The sequence below is a fragment of the Lycium ferocissimum genome, chromosome 9 (assembly GCF_029784015.1).
Source record: "Lycium ferocissimum isolate CSIRO_LF1 chromosome 9, AGI_CSIRO_Lferr_CH_V1, whole genome shotgun sequence".
NCBI classification, from domain to species: Eukaryota; Viridiplantae; Streptophyta; class Magnoliopsida; order Solanales; family Solanaceae; genus Lycium; species Lycium ferocissimum.
In genome coordinates this window covers 40,945,432-40,963,705 of record NC_081350.1, presented here as the reverse complement: position 1 = coordinate 40,963,705, position 18,274 = coordinate 40,945,432, and the positions used below count along the sequence as shown (strand labels likewise).

General features: G+C 34.7%; 2 protein-coding genes across 4 annotated transcripts; both read left to right on the top strand.

The window, feature by feature from the left end:
• Positions 1 to 1,267: 1,267 nt before the first annotated feature.
• LOC132031917 (putative UPF0481 protein At3g02645) lies at positions 1,268 to 3,732 on the top strand. Its single transcript, XM_059421782.1, has 3 exons — positions 1,268 to 2,270; positions 2,321 to 2,706; positions 3,460 to 3,732. Exons 1-3 carry the CDS (start codon positions 1,268 to 1,270, stop codon positions 3,730 to 3,732), a joined length of 1,662 nt encoding a protein of 553 aa, XP_059277765.1.
• Positions 3,733 to 6,832: 3,100 nt separating this feature from the next.
• LOC132030811 (V-type proton ATPase subunit H-like) lies at positions 6,833 to 16,832 on the top strand. 3 transcript variants are annotated; one of them, XM_059420563.1, is made up of 12 exons: positions 6,833 to 7,009; positions 9,075 to 9,190; positions 9,686 to 9,811; positions 10,373 to 10,475; positions 10,741 to 10,813; positions 11,754 to 11,819; positions 11,956 to 12,073; positions 12,721 to 12,882; positions 13,572 to 13,697; positions 14,488 to 14,613; positions 15,400 to 15,579; positions 16,302 to 16,832. In XM_059420563.1, exons 2-12 carry the CDS (start codon positions 9,155 to 9,157, stop codon positions 16,548 to 16,550), a joined length of 1,365 nt encoding a protein of 454 aa, XP_059276546.1. In that variant the 5' UTR covers positions 6,833 to 7,009; positions 9,075 to 9,154; the 3' UTR covers positions 16,551 to 16,832. The 3 variants fall into 3 exon arrangements, with proteins under 3 accessions (XP_059276546.1, XP_059276548.1, XP_059276547.1); XM_059420565.1 differs by lacking the exon at positions 6,833 to 7,009 and adding an exon at positions 7,100 to 7,122; XM_059420564.1 differs by lacking the exon at positions 6,833 to 7,009 and adding an exon at positions 7,654 to 8,149.
• The last annotated feature ends 1,442 nt before the right edge of the window (positions 16,833 to 18,274 follow it).

Genomic DNA, 18,274 nt, shown 5'->3' with positions numbered 1-18,274 from the left:
TTCTAATTAAGTGACATTTTAATCGCGGCTACCTCATATTTTGAAACATGGAAGGGAAAAAAAAAGATAATTAGGTCGTGGGAACATACTCTGATGTCAAGGGAATTGTAGTTCGAACTAAGAAATAGAAGAACGAAAAACGTATAGGTATAAATTATGCATCATACTATTAAACAACTAAAGCTAGCTCAAAGAATTTGACGACCATGTTATATAGGAATAGATTAGTGCATTTATTGGTAAATTATACCTGTTATATACGATAGGATTATTAATTAACCGAATTACAATTCATCAAAGATATAGATACCACAAAAATTCAAAGTTATCGTGACAGTATAACAACTTTTGACATTGCTGGGACATGCGTAATTACCAGGGTAATTTGCACTAACAGAGTGTTTTGATGTCAGTCTAAAATTTGACCTTGTTTAGAAAAACGGTAAAATAATTGTTTCGCTAAAATTTGGAGCAAAAATCTTGACGGGTCTCTAGGATTTCTTATTTTATATTGGGCAAGGGTTCCTAAACATCAACATAAAGTTATGGCGATCGTTGTCACAGGTCCTGACGAATCACTAGGATTTCAGTCACAAAATTTACCTTAACAACAATTATAGTGATCGATAGAACATGCCAAAATTTTTGATGAACACTATGACTTGATGTAGATGTAGAAATTTCCACAACACATTTTTGCTTCAAATCGTTCAAAAACAACTCAAAATGACTCCAAAATTGCCATTCACCATTTTCAATTGTTAAATTAAACTCAAACCTTTAAAAATTTATACAACCACTTTGTTTTCGTTTAAAAATAAGCTTCAATAAAACCCAAGAATGGTGTATCTTCAAAAACCAATCCAACATAATCACAAATAAGCAACGAGTCTTCAATTTTCAAGCCAACATATGAAGATAATGGATAAGGAGAAATCGTGGCGAATGTATATATCTACACAACTTTTTCTTAATAGGGTAAACAATTAAAAGACACCCGACGTAAATTCCTTATATAAAACGCGTATGCTTATGTGAGCTTAATTAAGTTAGTTTAAACACATCCATCAGTTCTTTAAAATACTAACTTAATCATAAGGTCACTGAATTCAGCTCCAAAAAGTCATAAGGTCACTGAATATTAAACAACGTGGTCAGCTATTCGAAAATATTAAATGCATCATCAACACTCCATATGTTTACAGGTACTTCACCATTCATCCACGCCAAAATCCTTCCAAAAAGGCGAAAAAACGCCAATCACAAAATGGCGTCAGAATCTATCATGACTTGTAATGTTAGCGAGCAACGTTGGGTCAATGAAACAATAAGAACCTTTACATCAGAATTGACAGTAGGTACTGAAACCACCACTTGTGTTTTTCAAGTTCCCAAAATCATTGCTGAAACTAAGCCTCAAGTTTATACCCCTCAAAAAATAGGCCTTGGACCATACCAACACTTAGGTCCGCAGTTGTTAGCCACGAATAGGCATCACAAGCTAACGATAGCCAGAAGTTGCCTGAACGACCACCAAGTCCAAGATTTTGCAAACAAAGTTATCAACAAGCTGTGTTTGGTCATGGAACCCATTCGAGGGTACTACGATAAGCACTTGGACCTTGAAGGCCAAACTTTAGCATGGATATTGGCCATTGATTCTCTATACATGCTACACTTACTGAATAGTTATGGACGATATCAAAAAGTCATTACTAAACAAAGAATGTTTACTCAAGATGTTGTGATGCTAGAGAATCAAATCCCATCTTTTGTGCTGATTGAAACCCAAAAGGCTCTCGATCAATCTTATAGCAATTTATTTACGAGGCTGTTCCACAAACATTCTCCCCTCAAACTGACAAACCAGAACATATTCCGTAGCGTCAATAGTCCCCATTTGCTGGCTTATTTGCACCATTTGATCATCAACTACCGTGGGATTCTAGAAGCAGAATATCATGAATCAGATGATGACGATGTTATATATCAAGTTCATTACGAATACCACAGCTCCGTTACCCGCATTGTGGAGACTACTGCTAGTCTTGGCCTTCCAGGAGGGGAGCTGTTAGGGAGACATTTTAGTTTCCTGATCAGTTTGCCATGGGATTACATCAAAAGTTTGGTCAAGAAGGAAAATGAGGAAAAGAAGCCTTCAGTAGATAAGATTGAAATCCCATCAGTGACACAACTCAACAAAACCGCTAAAATAAATTTTAAGCTCACGGAAGGAGGCATCAGGGATATTAAATTTATCGAGGAGGAAGGTGAACAAATGTTTTACCTCCCTAGATCACCTTAAATTCTGATTCTGAAGTTATATTGAGAAACTTAGTTGCATATGAGGCAGCTGCTGCTGGTGATCAAGATGGAAGTACTCTTGAGGTGGCTGAGTATGTGGATTTGATGTGTGGAATTGTGGACACTCCGAAAGATGTCGATTTACTCAGAAAATCAGGGATTATAAAAGGAAGTCTGAGTGATGAGGAAATTGCTGATTTCTTCAATGGCATACCTAAAACAACAGCAAAGTCCAAGGAGAAGAAATCAGAAGTTGCAATGGCCATTGATACAGTAAATCAGAAATTCGACGCTATATTAAGAGTCAAGGCCTATAGATTCATCAAGAAGCATATTTATGTACCTCGAGAGTCTCTTGCAGTCCTTACAACTCTAGTGCTTATTATGCTGCTTTCTTTACAAGTATTTTGCCAGGTCTATGGCTGCAGCAATCGATGGTTCCACACTCCTAAATAAATCATCTTACCACGCTCGTCATTACAAGTTCTAAGCTATGTGTGTAACTATCCTTTTATGGTTTGTTCTTCTGTTTTCTTTAATTTTATCTTGGGGAGGAGTGAAGGCCCTCTTTTTCTTTTTGTCCACTTGTACTATAACTCGAGAGATTTTAATTTTGAAGCTTTAATTACTCCCCAAGTGAAAGAGTTATAGCATGATCATCATCTTGTACTTTATTGCCACATTTGCCCAAACTCTCTCCTTATCTTCCTAACTTAATTTATTATTACATTTATTTCAATTTATGTCTTACTTTTCTTTTTGGTATGTCTGAAAAGAATGTCATTTTTTATATTTAGTAAGTTTTTAATTCCAACTTCCCATTTCACCCTTGATGACAATCTCTTATAAGAATGACTTTTCTAAATTTAGTAAGTTTTTTTCATTCCAACATTTCCATGGGGCCTTATAAGAATGACATGCAAGTATAAGACAAATAAAATTTAAAAGTTGATCACAAAACTGTTCTACAAGCTTGATGTATATTGATTTAGTTAGGCTCATCACATAAAATGAAGTATTTGTTATCAACATTCGGACCATTTGCCCAGAAAAGACCTTATGCCTCCTCTCTCTCTCTCTCTATCTATCTGACGATTTCCATGGAGTAGCCGTCCATAATTGCCGTCCATAATTGCAGCAACCTCCTCTCCCCAGTCTAAGGCTGTAAGAGAGCCCTGTAAACCTACTTATGCATCTTTCATAAACCCTAACTCATCGTCTCAACCTTTAACCACAACAAAGTTAAAACCTATTGAGTTTGTCCATGGAGAACCCACACTCAAGTTCACGGTGGAAGAGATTGAAAAATTCACTGTCGTGGAAGGCTTGTACCAGGCTTTGGTGTTGAAATTTTCATACAGGCATCCTGAAATAGAAGAGCTATACACAGTTTGTCCCAAGCAACTTGGTAACAAGGTCAATGCTTAATAGGACGGTTGGCTAGAAGACATATTTTGATCAGCTTTTATCTATATGAAGGTTTTTGTGTTAGCCTTTTCCAAATTTGTGGATTATTTACAATATAATAGGGAGAAACATAAAGTTGAGCAAATATAACATGTCATTTTAATGCAAGTCATCAGAACTTGGACGAGTCGAATCATTCCTTTAAATGGTGTGTGCCACATAGACAATATATAGCGGACATTTGAGCCAGAGTATTTTCTCAAATAGATGTCAAGAGAAAGGGAGAATCAGGAAGACAGAGAAATAAGAGTGTTCAAAATCTCCAATATTAGGGGTTGAGAAGGTCCATCACATTGAAGCAACTATAAAGCAGTTATAGAAAACTTAATAAAAAATCTGTTCTACGAGTGTGATGAGTCTACCTCTTTAGTGAGACTATGAGCAGACATAAGTTCATAGAACTTGCGCATTAGCATTTCTTCCTCGACCTACAAGTAAGCATAACATGCAAAACTGATTCATTAAATAGAACGGGAAAAAGAAAACTAAAACCGAAACCACATAGACTGAAGGGCGGTCAGTCCCGTCGTCAGTGTATATAGAAGATTATCTGCGTATATAGGTCAAAAATTATTTTTATGGATATATATGAAATCTTGAACATCCTTAATGAAATTCCTAACTTCGCCACTGAAATCATGCAGATATATCTGTGAAATACATTAGTGTTCAACTAGAAAGGTTCTTTACTATTTCAACTAGCAAGGTTCTCATCAAAGAGGAGCCAAAAAAATGCTTGAAACTCTTTATAAGGGCATAATGCAAAAAGGTTCTTTGTCTCTGGTTGATAGAACTGACTGTGCTACACTTTTAATGATATCTTTTTACTTAAAAGAAAACACAAAAAATTTGCTAAAAGAAGAACAAAAGGTTAAAGGGAAACCTGAAGTATGTGCAATTCATCTGACATTGTTTTATGGGCATTCAAGAGTTGTTCACTCTCTTTCTCCAGATACCTGCATCAATAACATAACTCAAATTAACCTCGATGCACGAAAAATCTCGCGTTCATACAAGATTCAGATAAGGTCCGCAGCCTGAATACACAAAATATCTCGTGTTGGTACAAGATTCGGAGAAGGTCCGCGCCCCAAGTTGTGACACAGGCATGGCAGAGGGAGAGTATTAGTTACATGTTTAGACGAACACATTACCTTTTGTTTAGACTATGTTTTTGTATTAGAAAATCAAAAATCAATTAAATATGTACAAATATTTAATAGCTCGAACTCATGACTTATAGGTCATTTTGATGTAGCAATATCTTTCAAACAACTTGTGACTTACATCTCTGACTAATTTCTTTTCAAGTTGGACGCGCTTTGACCTTGTCCAGTATAACATTACTGTTGTTCTAAGTCTGCCCTTCAGATTAACAGCCACATGCAAGGAAAAATAAAATCTTGCATTCAAGCAGAATATTATGAGGAAACCGGTAAAAAAAAAAAACAATTACTTTAAGGTTTCTCCTGCATATTTGGGATTCATTTTTCTTGGGAAAAATTGAATCTTTTACTACAAAACCATAGTGGGTCGTAGAATTTGGCTTCAATATATCAAAGAAGAACCAAAGCTTCAAAATGAATCAGCAATTGCTCGAAATTTAGTCAGTGGAGATTAAAAAAAAGAGATTTTTATTTCACTGCCAAAGTGCATGAAGAAAGTCAGAAAGCTTTTAAGTGTTTTTTTTCTTTTTTCTTTGTAGTACTTAAATAAATATACTATAGCAGTTTGGGAGCAAGCTCACAAAAGCACCTTAAATTTACACTTACAAGAGTTGTGATCCTTTAGGTTTATCAAAATTGAACATTTTTAGTCTTCTTCATATAACAAATTCTAATTGATAGATTTAATGAGAACCAAAAAAGAAAAAAAAAAATTAACTAGGAGAACCAGAAGGTCCCATCAAATTCTAGAAACCTCAACATCAAAAATTGCGCCAACAACAACAATAACATCTACCCAGTATAGTCCAAAGCGATATGGGAGTGCAGGAAGGATAGAGTGTATCTTAGACATCTTTAATTTAGGGAGATAAAGAGGTTGTTTTCGAAGCATAAGAAAACTGCGCCCAACCTTATAAATAAATAAATAATAATATAATTTACATCTCAAAAATTACACTAGACATCAAAAGAGCATAAAAACACTGCGCCAAACCTTATAAATAAATAAAAAATAATATAAATTACATCTCAAAAATTACACTAGACATCAAAAGAGCATAAAAACAATGCGCCAAACCTTAAAAATAAATAAAAAAATAATATAAATTACATCTCAAAAATTAAACTAGACATCAAAAGAGCGTAAAAACATTGCGCCAAACCTTATAAATAAATAAAAAATAATATAAATTACATCTCAAAAATTACACTAGACATCATAAGTAGATAAAAATAATTAAGAAAAATACAAAAACTATACTTCCAAATGTTAGTTCTCATTAAAAAAAAAAAAAAAAAAAAAAAACCCAAATCAAAAATACCAAGGGAAAAAAAGAACAAAAATATCACACAAGCTTATTTTAGTTCAAAAATACCCCTCTCGTCCTTAAAGTTTTCAAATATACAACTTTTACTTCAAAATTATTCTAAAATATAGGGATCATTTTTTAAACTAGTCATTTAAATCCGACCTAACTAAATAATAACTACAAATCCTTATTTCCCGAATACGTAGGTCTGAAGTTTGAGGGAATTGGGGGATCGGGGAATAAGGGAATCTTATGGGTTATTATTTAGTTGGGTCGGGTTTAAACGATGAAGCGGGTTTAAAAAATGATTTCGGGTTATTTTGAGGAATAATTTCCATCAAGATAGCGGTATATTTAAAACTTTAAGGATGAGAGGTTTATTTTTTATCCAAAATAAGTTCGGAGGATATTTTTAGTCCTTTTTCCAAAGTAGAGGAGGTATTTTTGACCCTTTTCCCAAAAAAATAAAAAAATCCATAACTCTATTTAAATATAACAACAAGAATTTGTCCAATAAGGATGACCAAATGTATTGTTTTTGACAATCTTTAAGGGACCAAAAGTGTTATCCTTTGAGTCTATGTGTCACTTCATTTTCTCACGGTTGATCTATCTACTTGGCTCTTCCAGATTTCAACTACCATCTGGTTATGTATTTTTTTATTTACATCTCTTCTCAACTAGCACAAAATTCTCAAATTCATGTCACTTTCAGTTAATTAACTAAATTATAGTATTGGGTATTTGACTTTTGGATTAGAGGTATGTAAATTGCTAATTCTTGATTTTAAAGGTTCAGTCTTGAATTATTATTATTATTTTTGTTCTGATGAGAGGAATGAGAAATGCTAATTATGGGGTTTCAAAATGAATGTGTAATTGTATCTGTTTATTTATTCATCCACTGTTCTAAACTAGTACTATTAGATTCATGTCAGTTACAATTAATTGACATTTGACTTGATTATAGTATTATTGGGTTTTTGATTTTATAAGTGTGAATTGCTGATTCTTGATTTTAAAGGTTGAGTCTTTTTTTTTTTTTTTCTAGTTTCTTTTTTAGGATGAGAATTGAGAAATGGTAATTATGGGTTTCAATGAATATGTTATAATAGAGATAAATGTTGAGACTTGAAGTTAGAGATAAATGTTGAGACTTGAAGTTTGGATCTTTCTTTTTTTTTTTTTTTTTTTTTTTGTTGTTGTTGTTGGTGTTGTTGTTGATGAGAGGATTGTGAAATGCCAATTGTGGGGTTGAATCTATGTTGCCTGGACTCTCCAAAAATGTTGCTGCACCCGTGTCGGATTCTCCAAAAATACACTATTTTTGGATTATCAAATGTAATTACATCAAAGCATTTTTGAAGATATCCGAAACAACATGATGTTGAATGAATGTCTAATCACCTATGAGCTATGTTTTCTGGGTCAATTTGTATTAGTGAGTTTGAATTGTGATGATTGTTGAGGAATGGGGTGAAATCTGAATCTAAGGCAGCAAGATTTTGAGGTCATTTATTGATCTTCCAACATCGTATTGCGTTATGTATCCCAATTTATTTGCTAGTAATGCAGTGGTTGGTTATAGTATTGGGTCTTTGATTTTTGGATGAAGAGTGTAAAAATGCTAATTCTTGGTTTTAAAGGTTAAATTTTGAATTTTCGTCTTTCTTTTTTCGGATAAGAGGAAGTTGGAAATGCTAGTTCTGGGTTTCAATGAATACGTTATAGAGATAGAGGTTGAGTATTGAAGTTTGATAAAAATAAAAAGGTTCACTCCTTCTTTGTTGTGCATGGGAGGAATGTATTTGTATAAATGCCAATTTGTAAATGGTCAGTTTGAATTGAGCGGATCGTTGAGAGATGGGGTGAAATCTGAATCTAAGGCAACAAGATTTTGAGGTCAACTTTTGATCTGCTAACTTCTCATTGCTTTATGTGACATTTGTGTCCATTTCAGTTAATTGACTAGATCATTTGGGTGTCTGGTTTTTGGATGAGAGGAATGTAAAATGCTAATTAAAGGTTGAGTCTTGAATTTCAAAAAAAAAAAAAAGAGAAAGTTGAGCCTTTTGTTTTTTTCACATAAGAGGAATGAGAAATGCTAATTCTTGGTCTCAATGAATGTGTTATGGAGATGAATGTTGAGTCTTGAAGTTTGATAAAGATAAAAAGGTTGAATGTCTCTTTGTTGTTAATGAGAATAATGATAAATTCCAATTCTGGTTTTGAATGAATTTACGGTTGGGTTGAAAAATAAATGAACTTGCTGGAAATTGAGCATATTGCTGCACTAGTAAAATGATTTGCTTTTCTGGGTCAATTATTAAATGATGATCTCTTTGAATTAGTAAGTTTGAGTTATATGGATTTGATGAGAAATGGGGTGAAATCTGAATCTAAGGCAACAAGACTTTGACATCAACTTTTGATCTGACAACTTATCATTGCTTTACGTATCCCATTTTATATATCGGTTGATTCTCTGATTGTCATTTGCTTGTAACGCCACGCTTGGATTTATATTATTTTTCAGTAAACATCTGGTAAAGTTGTTTCTTTGTCTTTTTTTTTTTTTTTTTTTTTTTTTACTTCTATTTTGTGTTAGACCATAGTAGCCTCAGTAGTCTGGGCAATGCTGAAAAGCACAGGGAACAACTCCCTACAAAAATTTTCTTGTTATTTCTTCTTTTTGTGTGTGTTTTGCAAAACTAAATTTTATATGTTTGTGAGAAAAATTTGATGCTCCTGTGTTAAGTGAATTTGCCTAAAATGTCGGACTTATTATCAGTCGGAGTTTTGATATAGTTCTTTGAAATCTATACAGGTTAAAGGAATATACACATTGTGAATTTTCTTGTTTCATTAGAGGATAAAAGATTTTCAGATCTGAAAAATATAATCACAATGACAATAGAGCAGGCAGAGCTCACCACAGAGCAGGTAGCCTCTCGCATGAATAAGCATCGTCATGAATATACAGTTCTGCAATAATGAGTAGATTTATCATTTCCATCATCATAATATTGAACATGTAGAAGAAATCTAGGTCTGTGGCTGGTAATTGATATCTTTTCCATCCATTAACCTTCTTTTCTGCAAAGGCTATATCTATAATAGCTTGTTGGTGTAAAAAAAAAGAAACTGGAGAAATCCGTGCAGTAAATGATTGATTAAGAAACGAGGTTTTAATTGAAGTTTAATTAGTTGTTTTGGTGGTAGTACATAGAAAGTTCTCTATTCATGGGATCTATAGTTGAACTGTCCATCACGGTTATCTTTCATCTTGGAGGAAGTAACAAGGGGGATCCTTTTTTATAATGTATTTTCTAAGGGGGTGCGATTAGGGGAAGAGAGAGCTAAAAGGGTACTGCAAAGAGTAGTGATCAACTGTGTCTTTTAGTGCACTGCTCATATTGTGTGCTTTACTTTATAAAGGTTTTGAGGAGGGATATTCCATGGGAGACTTACATGACCACAAATCTGATCAGCGGAACAGGTCTTCAGTTGTTGAGGTGTTATGATAAAAAGGCTGAAAGTGACAAAGCTCAGTTGCTGGATGATGTAATGTTTCTGTCCTTTTACTTAGCTATAATTTACATTTGACTCCAGCCCGATTCCATTTCATGTTTTCTTATTCTCTACCTTCAATACAACTTTTCTGCTAATCGTTCTTGTAGTTAGTTGGATTGTTCTTCTAAATTCTATCTGGAGAAGGTCTTATATATGGTAATATTGCATTTGCTTTTATGTCACCAGAAAAAGGAGTCAGAAATCACTGATATTTGGGGGAGATATTTTGATTCCAATAGTACAATCACTAATCTGTAATGGCATTCCTGCCTATTTATTTTTTTGGCTCTGATTCAGTATCCTTATGTGTGGCTTGGGTGTTAATCTATCAAAAGTTATTTATATAATTTCAGTTTTCAGTTGATGATGATGTATTGTTCAAAACATTTTTAAGTTTGCTGTAATCTACAGGCTCTATGCTTGTGGGGTATGTAGGTAATGGTGTTTTTCCGACAGCTGAATTCAAGAAATGCCTATTGTTACTTCAGTTTTGGTTTCTTTCTCAATCTTCTATAGTTTTACTGCACTGATAAATTGGAAGCGTTTTTGCAGGACGGGCCAGCTTATGTCAATGTGTTTGTTACCATTTTACGAGACATCTCCAAGGAAGAAACTGTGGAATATATTGTAGCTTTAATTGATGAAATGCTTACAGGTAACTGAGGGGTGTATCTTTCACTAACCAAAAAAAAAAAAAAAAAACCAAGAATTAGCGATGGACAACTTCTGTCACTAAACAACAAAAATCCGTTGCTAATCCTATTTAACGATGGATCAGTGACGGATTATCAAAAAAATCTTGTTAACTACGGGTTATATAGCGATAGAGTAACGGCGAATTTCGAAGCTACTTCATGTTTTTTTGTAGTGTTTTAGATCTTTTTTGATTGATCAACCAATCCATACTCTCTTTCTTGCAGCAAACCCAAGGAGAGCGAAATTATTCCATGACAACTCTTTTTCCAATGAAGACACTTATGAACCTTTCCTCAGGTACTGTTATAAAACATTTATTCAAACTTTTTGTCTGCAATTGTTAGATAAGATGGTTTCTGCTGAACTCTACTTTAGCTTGTCTCCAAGATATTGATTTCTTTTTCTCTCTCTATAGCATGCTGATGCAGTACTCCCTCTTTATCCTATGTCTTCATGTATTCGCATGTGTTGATATATCGATTTTCCTATATCTATGCATGTTTACAGCTTCACAGTTATCGACTCGATGCCCAACTTACGAGATCACTGAGTTGTTGTTCCTCACGTTTGAGATGCAGTTAGCAGTAGTTCATTTGATTATATTTTATTTCATTTCTTGATGATTCAGCAGCAAGTTATGTGTTTGAAATAGCAGATATTTTGAAGGCAAAGTTCTTCTCTTTCTTTTGTGCTCCTTATCCAAAATTAGCCAGGCCTATTTTCCCTTTTTAAAATCTGGTCCAACACTTGATCTTTTGTATTTTTAAGTTCTCGTTTATTTGGTAAGTTTTATTGTTGGAGAAACTGACCTATAGTCCTTCAGGATTTTAATATCCTTCATCTATTTGTGCGGTAAGGTTCATAATCAAGACTTTCTGAACTATGTCAAACATTGGGGTGAAAGCAAAGTCAAGAACCATGTATTCCAGTTTGTTTTTATTCCTGAAACTAAACAGTAGGTTCCTATGTCATTTAGCTCTAAAGGAGTAGGTATATACCTGAGGTGATGTTGAAAATTAAATATACAAAATCTAATGCACATGTAGATAGCTCAACAGGAAAAAGAAAAGAAAAAAAAAGAAAAAAAAAAAAAAAGACATTATGTTCATTTGAAATCCTTGTTCTGCCCTTATGCAGTCTCTTCTTTGCAATAATTATCTATTAAATACAGAAGATTGTACGTTCTCCTGCATCATCACATTCCTTTTCTTTCTGAATGATGATCTTCTTTTTCCAGACTGCTTTGGAAAGGTAATTGGTTCGTACAAGAGAAGAGCTGTAAGATTCTCTCTTTGACAGTGAGGTACTAAAGTTATTACCCGTATGATGTCATTCATCTTGAGAGACTTAACATTAGGACGATATACTAAAAAGCTATTTCCTTCTGGCTCTTCTGATCCCTTTTTTTTTTTTTTTTTTTTTTTTGGTTGTATTTCCAGTGCCAGGCCAAAAGTTCAGAATGGTGTTGATGCAAATGGAGATGCCTCAAATTCAAAGAGGAAATTCACCACCACGGAAGATGTTCTCAATGGCCTAGTGGAGTGGCTATGTGCGCAGGTTCATCTGCATTCCAACATTTTTGCACTTCTATTCTGTTCCTCCACAACTCCCTCCCCCCACCAAAAAATAAAATAAAATAAAAAAAATACCAATTTGTGAGATGTTTTTCTAGACATTTCAAGGGGATTTGCAATGGTTTATGGAGGTATTGAATCTTAGGAGTGGTACTTGGGGGAAAATCGTATTATTTGCATTGGAAGTTTGGGAAAAGAAAAGGGCTGACAAGAAGAGGAGTATAAAGAAAAAGAGCTAGTGTAAGATATAAACAAATTAAGTTTTAATTCAATCTATTTGAAACAACTCTATTGAATTGAAGCAAGAAAATTCTTGCTTCTACTCAAACTCATTGTGGAGCCTAGGTTTATAACCTCTTTCTCCACAGTGACTCTAAGAGGGTGTTTGGGTAACCTTATAAGCTGGTCAAATTGGCTTATAAGCACTTTTTAGCTTACTTGCTAATAATCTCTTTGCTCTTTCCAACTCTCCTTTTTTGCTTGTTATGGTATTCTTTCTTAATTAAAGTTGAGTCACCAAAGTAATGGGAAAAAAGAGGGGTAAATGTTGTGGGTTTATTTCCACTTGGGTACTAGAGTTATATGACAATTACTTGGTAATGTCCTCCTGAATACTCTATATTATTTCAGCTGAGAAACCCTTCTCATCCTAGTCGCTGCATTCCTGCTGCAATCAATTGCCTTGCAACTCTGCTGAAGGAGCCTGTGGTTCGACGTTCATTTGTTCAAGCTGATGGAGTGAAGCTGCTCGTTCCTTTAATTTCACCAGCATCTACTCAGCAGTCCATTCAGGTGTGTATTTACACTAATACTATCACATGTTAGACCTACTTCGTAAATTTTGTGGTTATGTTATGGAAGTGCTGGGAAAGTGACTGGTGAGATGGTTGTCATTTCCCTCCATGTATCATGCAGCTCTCATTATTGTTGACAAAATGTTTTATGCTTCCATCTTTGACCTACTTACAATACATAGACCAAAATGTTAGGGATGTCCATGTGGGCGGGTTGGACTAAATTTGGTCAGGTCAAAATAGGTTGAGTTAATAATGACCTGCCCAAGAGTTACTTGTGTTGAAATGTATTAACAAACGGGTCATAACCCAACCCACTCAATTCTTACTAAATCTCTCTCTCTCTCTCTCTCTCTCTCTCTGTTTAAGTACCTAATAGAAGTTTTTGTTTTTTTTTTCTTTATTATGGCTATATATAACATATCAAACAAAAAAAATGTCTTTTTAAAAATATTTTGACAAAATTTCTCATGGGTCAATTTGGACTACATATCAGCCCAACTTTTAGATGGTCTGAATTGAGCGAATCAAAATGAGCTGAGTTAATAAATGAGTGGGTCATAAGTCATACTTTCATGAGCTAATTTTGCCACACCTAGGCCAAATTACTAACCTTGTTTTGTTGACAACAGTTTCTCTGCAACTTTAATTTTGATGTATTTGACTTACTATTCTTCTTTGAAACAGCTTCTCTATGAGACATGTTTATGTGTCTGGCTTCTGTCTTACTATGAACCTGCAATTGAATACTTGGCTACTTCTAGGGCCATACCTCGATTGATAGAAGTTGTTAAAGGTTCCACAAAGGAGAAGGTGAGTGACTTTTCATCCTATACTCTCTCTGTTTCTTGCTATAGTCTTTCTTTTTAGGCATGCCGATGAAGATTCCACTTTGCTAAATAATGTTCTGGTGTACATTCATAAGTTCGAACTTTTGAATGGTCCTGTTTCTGTACTCTCTAACTTCAAAATAAGTCAAACTGATTTGGGCGCTCTATTCAAGGCGAATCCTACTTTGGTGGACATCTATGAAGTGTTTTGTAGGGTTTGTGGGGGGAGGGGGAGGGGGATGCCTATCCTCTTTCAGGAATACACTCTGATCTGTCATGCTTCTGCTTTCTCATTATTGATTGTCTTATCTAATTCTTGATGGTTAAGGTCTTGCTTTCTAGCCGGCCATTTTACTTATAGCCTGTATGGCCAAGCTTCTTCAAGGGCAAAAGTACTTCTTTATTTTTTCAAAAAAAGAAGTGTTTTTTTTCCAAAGTTGAGGTGTTTGGCCAAGCTTTTAGGAGAAGAAAAATTGCTCTTCCGAAAAGCACTTTTGAGAAAATACACTTAGAAGCACTATTTAAAAGCTTGGTCAAACACTAATTGCTGCTCAAAAATGGCTTTTAAATGATTAGCCAAACACAAAATGCTTCTCACTAGAAGTACTTTTTTGAAAAGCACTTTTCAAAATAAGCTGATTTTAAAAGCTTGACCTCAAAGGCTATTAATCTGTTGAATTTTTTCAATTTATCTATCTACAAAGTATCAAGTCGAGCAGAATCATGTCTTGCCTCATCTTTGTTCATGGCATTTGATGTTTTAATGACTACAGGTAGTCAGGGTTGTAATCTTGACTCTCAGGAATTTGCTTTCCAAAGGAACATTTGGTGCTCAAATTATAGACCTGGATGTGCTGCAGATTGTACAAAACCTGAAAGCTCAGGCTTGGAGTGATGAGGTGATTGAACGGTGTTGTGGTCTTTAATTTGATGTAGTATCTTAATTTATTTCGTTTATCTGGGAAGCAAATTGAAAGTAGTTCTGCAAAGTTGAAATTAGTCTTGGTGCGTACAAGTTGGCCCCGACACTATTCTTATGAAAAACAACAACTACTCCTGAGTCACAAACAAGTTGGAGTCGGCTAATGAATTCCCACTTCTTCATTTAAGCTCATTTAAGCCTCTATTAGGATTCATCATGAATTAACAAGTTTTACGCTGGCTGCCACCCTACCACAACCCCCATCCTTTATTCGGGCTTCGGGCTGGCAATGTGAGCAAGCTCACGCAGGCGGAGTTAACACAGTTATCAAAAAAAGAAGATAAATGGATGCAAGCACTTGTTTTATGGATAGACGGTTATTATAGTATTTACAGTGTTCCCCTATTTTCTTAGTAGAATATATATGACAGTACTCAAATCATGTTACTATGTCTATGGGATGATGAACTCTAGCTTGAACCTTTTATGACAAAACTTCTGTTTCCGAGGGCGAGTCTATCAAATTTGATCAACCTTTTGCAAGTAGTCCTTGTAGGCTAATTTGGTCAGGAAGATGCAAAAATAGTACTTCAAGATCCATTACGTGTCCACCAACTTTTGTTCTTCTTGGCATCTGTTATTTTGGCATAAATCTTTTTGGTTCTAAAAAAGAAACAGTTCGAGAAGGTTCAGTTGGCCGAAATGAATTTCTTGATCCTCAGACTTATCCACATCACCCTAATTTGTCGTGTAATCTGTCTAGGACCTTTTGGGCGCTCTGAATAAGCTCGAAGAAGGATTGAAGGACAGCATCAAAAAATTGAGTTCATACGACAAGTACAAGCAGGAAGTGCTACTTGGCAATCTTGATTGGTCCCCCATGCATAAAGATCCTCTATTCTGGAAGGAAAATATAAATAATTTCGAGGAGAACGGATTTCAGGTAATACCTATGGCTTTTCACATTCCTTCTTAACTTAAACACCGTAAAATACCATTAATGTTGTGCCTTCCTGTGAGAAAAATAACAATCTTGCAGGTCACATAACTGCTCAACCAAACTTGGTAGCCTGAATAATTATTTGTCTTTGACTTTCTGCCGGCTTTGACTCAGTATATCTGCTAGTTGAACTCAAAAAACTTTACGCATGTCTAAGTAGTCATCGATATCAGCGGTAATAGTCAATAGTAGTAGCTTTAGTGTTGTTATCATGCCTTGTTAATTTTTTTGGAAGAATAATTAAATCAATCCGACAACTTTCCCTCTGGTGTTAGAGTGATCATCCTTGTTATGTCATATGTCGACCTCCAAATGTACCGGCCCTCACATATGAAACCATGAGTGAAGGTGTTAAAAAGGGACAGGATAGACCTAAAATCACATGAAAGGAAGCTTTCTCAAAAAAGTATACAAGCTCTTGAAATCTATGCAGATCTTGGGAAAAATAGGGAAACAATGAAAGAAAACGATGACAATTAGTTGGGTCAAGTTTTACTCATGTCAGAATGTTTACTTTAGATTTATTATTTTCTAGGCATTTTTAATCATGTCAGAGGTTTATATTGAATAGAAAAATATAGAGAATGTGAAGATTCATATAGACGACCCTTGTGGCATAGTAGTAGTTGTTGTACGAGAGTGATCATTCTCGTGTTGTTTTGCAGATCTTGAGAGTGCTTATGACAATTCTGGATACGTCAAGTGATGCAAGGACACTTGCTGTCGCTTGCTATGATTTGTCACAGTTCATTCAGTGCCATCCTGCGGGGCGAATCATAGTGGCGGACCTCAAAGCTAAGGAACGGGTAATGAAATTATTGAACCATGAAACTGCAGAGGTCACGAGAAACGCCTTGCTTTGCATACAAAGGCTTTTCTTGGGTGCCAAATATGCCAGCTTTTTGCAGGCTTGAATTAACTTCAATCGGTTTTATTCTTTAAACAAGCTATACATAATTTGTTATTCAAATGACAAAAGTTTGAGGATGGTCATGTTCTATTTATTCATTTTATCTTTATTATTGTTTGATGAGATCATATATCGGAAGGACACCGACAGTGAGGACTCATATAGCCAATCTCAGTTTGCTTGGGACTAGGGTGTAGTAGTTGTTGTGATTGTTTGACGAGATTCTCACTCAGAAGAATGCTTGTAACGAGTTCATTTTATTTCAATCCAATAAATGAATTTTTTTTGCACAACATCAATGGACTTGATTCTTCATAGATTCATGTTATTTATATTAGTAAATGCCATAAGAGTTAATAATTTCTCACATTACAAGATGACTCTATTTTATTGGGAAGATACGTTACTCATTTAGCGTGTGATGACGAACGATTATAGTACAAGGATCTTCAGTTTTCACCATCAATGTTCGTGGAGAAATTCCAGCCACACAATACATCCCAAAAAAAAAAAAAAAAAAAAAAAAAAAAAAAAAAAAGGAAGAAGCTAGTGCACTAAACTCTCATCTGTACATGCGCAACCTTACTTTCAAAAGAAGCGTATTTTACACTGATGAGCCGTCCTACACAAGCCTCTTCTACGATTTAAGCTAGTGACTTCCTGATCACACGACAATAACTCTTACTGTTACGACAAACCGTGAAATCGATCTTCCTTGCATGTTACACCAAAATTGTGCCAAAAATCTCTTTTTGTAGATAGGGGCGAGCTTGATCCCTTGAAACAACGTGGGTTAATGTTAAGTACTCTTCTTGTTCCGAACCATATATTTGTATTAAAAAGTCTGTCAACATGCAAATTATTAATTACCAACAATTGATCCCAAAAATCTCTTTTTGTAGAGACTTAACTTTCACAATCCCAAAAGATCATGCATCCAAATCACCTAAAACAACCAGTTGAGGTAACTGATGTTAAAAGGGCAAGTGGCATTCTATGAGCCACTTCTAGTTCAATGATTTAAAGTGCAAATTTGGAAGTTTTCGATGGCAACAGCACCACATCGTAAAGTAGATGACTTAACTATGAGGGAATATCTCTAACCATACAAATACAATTAATACCAAAAGCAGGTGCCGGCACTAACTGCTAAAAATGATTAAATCGTGGGATTGCTAATTTAATATTTGTTCTCATTTTGATATATCTTATAAAATTAGGTGCCTTTTATTTTACACACAAGACAAATTATATATTTGTCCTTGCAATATAAGCCGGTGCATTTCACGATTGCGTAGATAGTTGTGATGATCCGGTTACTTCCTAAGTGATTTGACATGACAACTTGGTTGTATATAACATGAAGTGGTACGGATTCGTCACGTCTTGAATTGTGTTTTCATGTTCTTCATGCTTTGAAATAGTGACGATCTGGCATAGTTTGCAAGTAATTCAATATAACAACAAGGCTGATATAGCATGACATCATACTGATCTATCACAATGAAACTTTTGTCAGCATTTTGTAGACCCAAATGGCTAAATCTATTTTTTCCTCTTCTTTATTTATAGCTTTAAAATCATGGCGATCATATTCGGCATGATTTGTGAGCTAGTAATCCAATAGGATAACTAAGTTAAATATAGCGTGATGTCACACAAGAGTTTGTCATCACTTGCACGCCACGTTTTAAGATATATTTTCCCTCTTTTTTGTTTGTAGTTTTG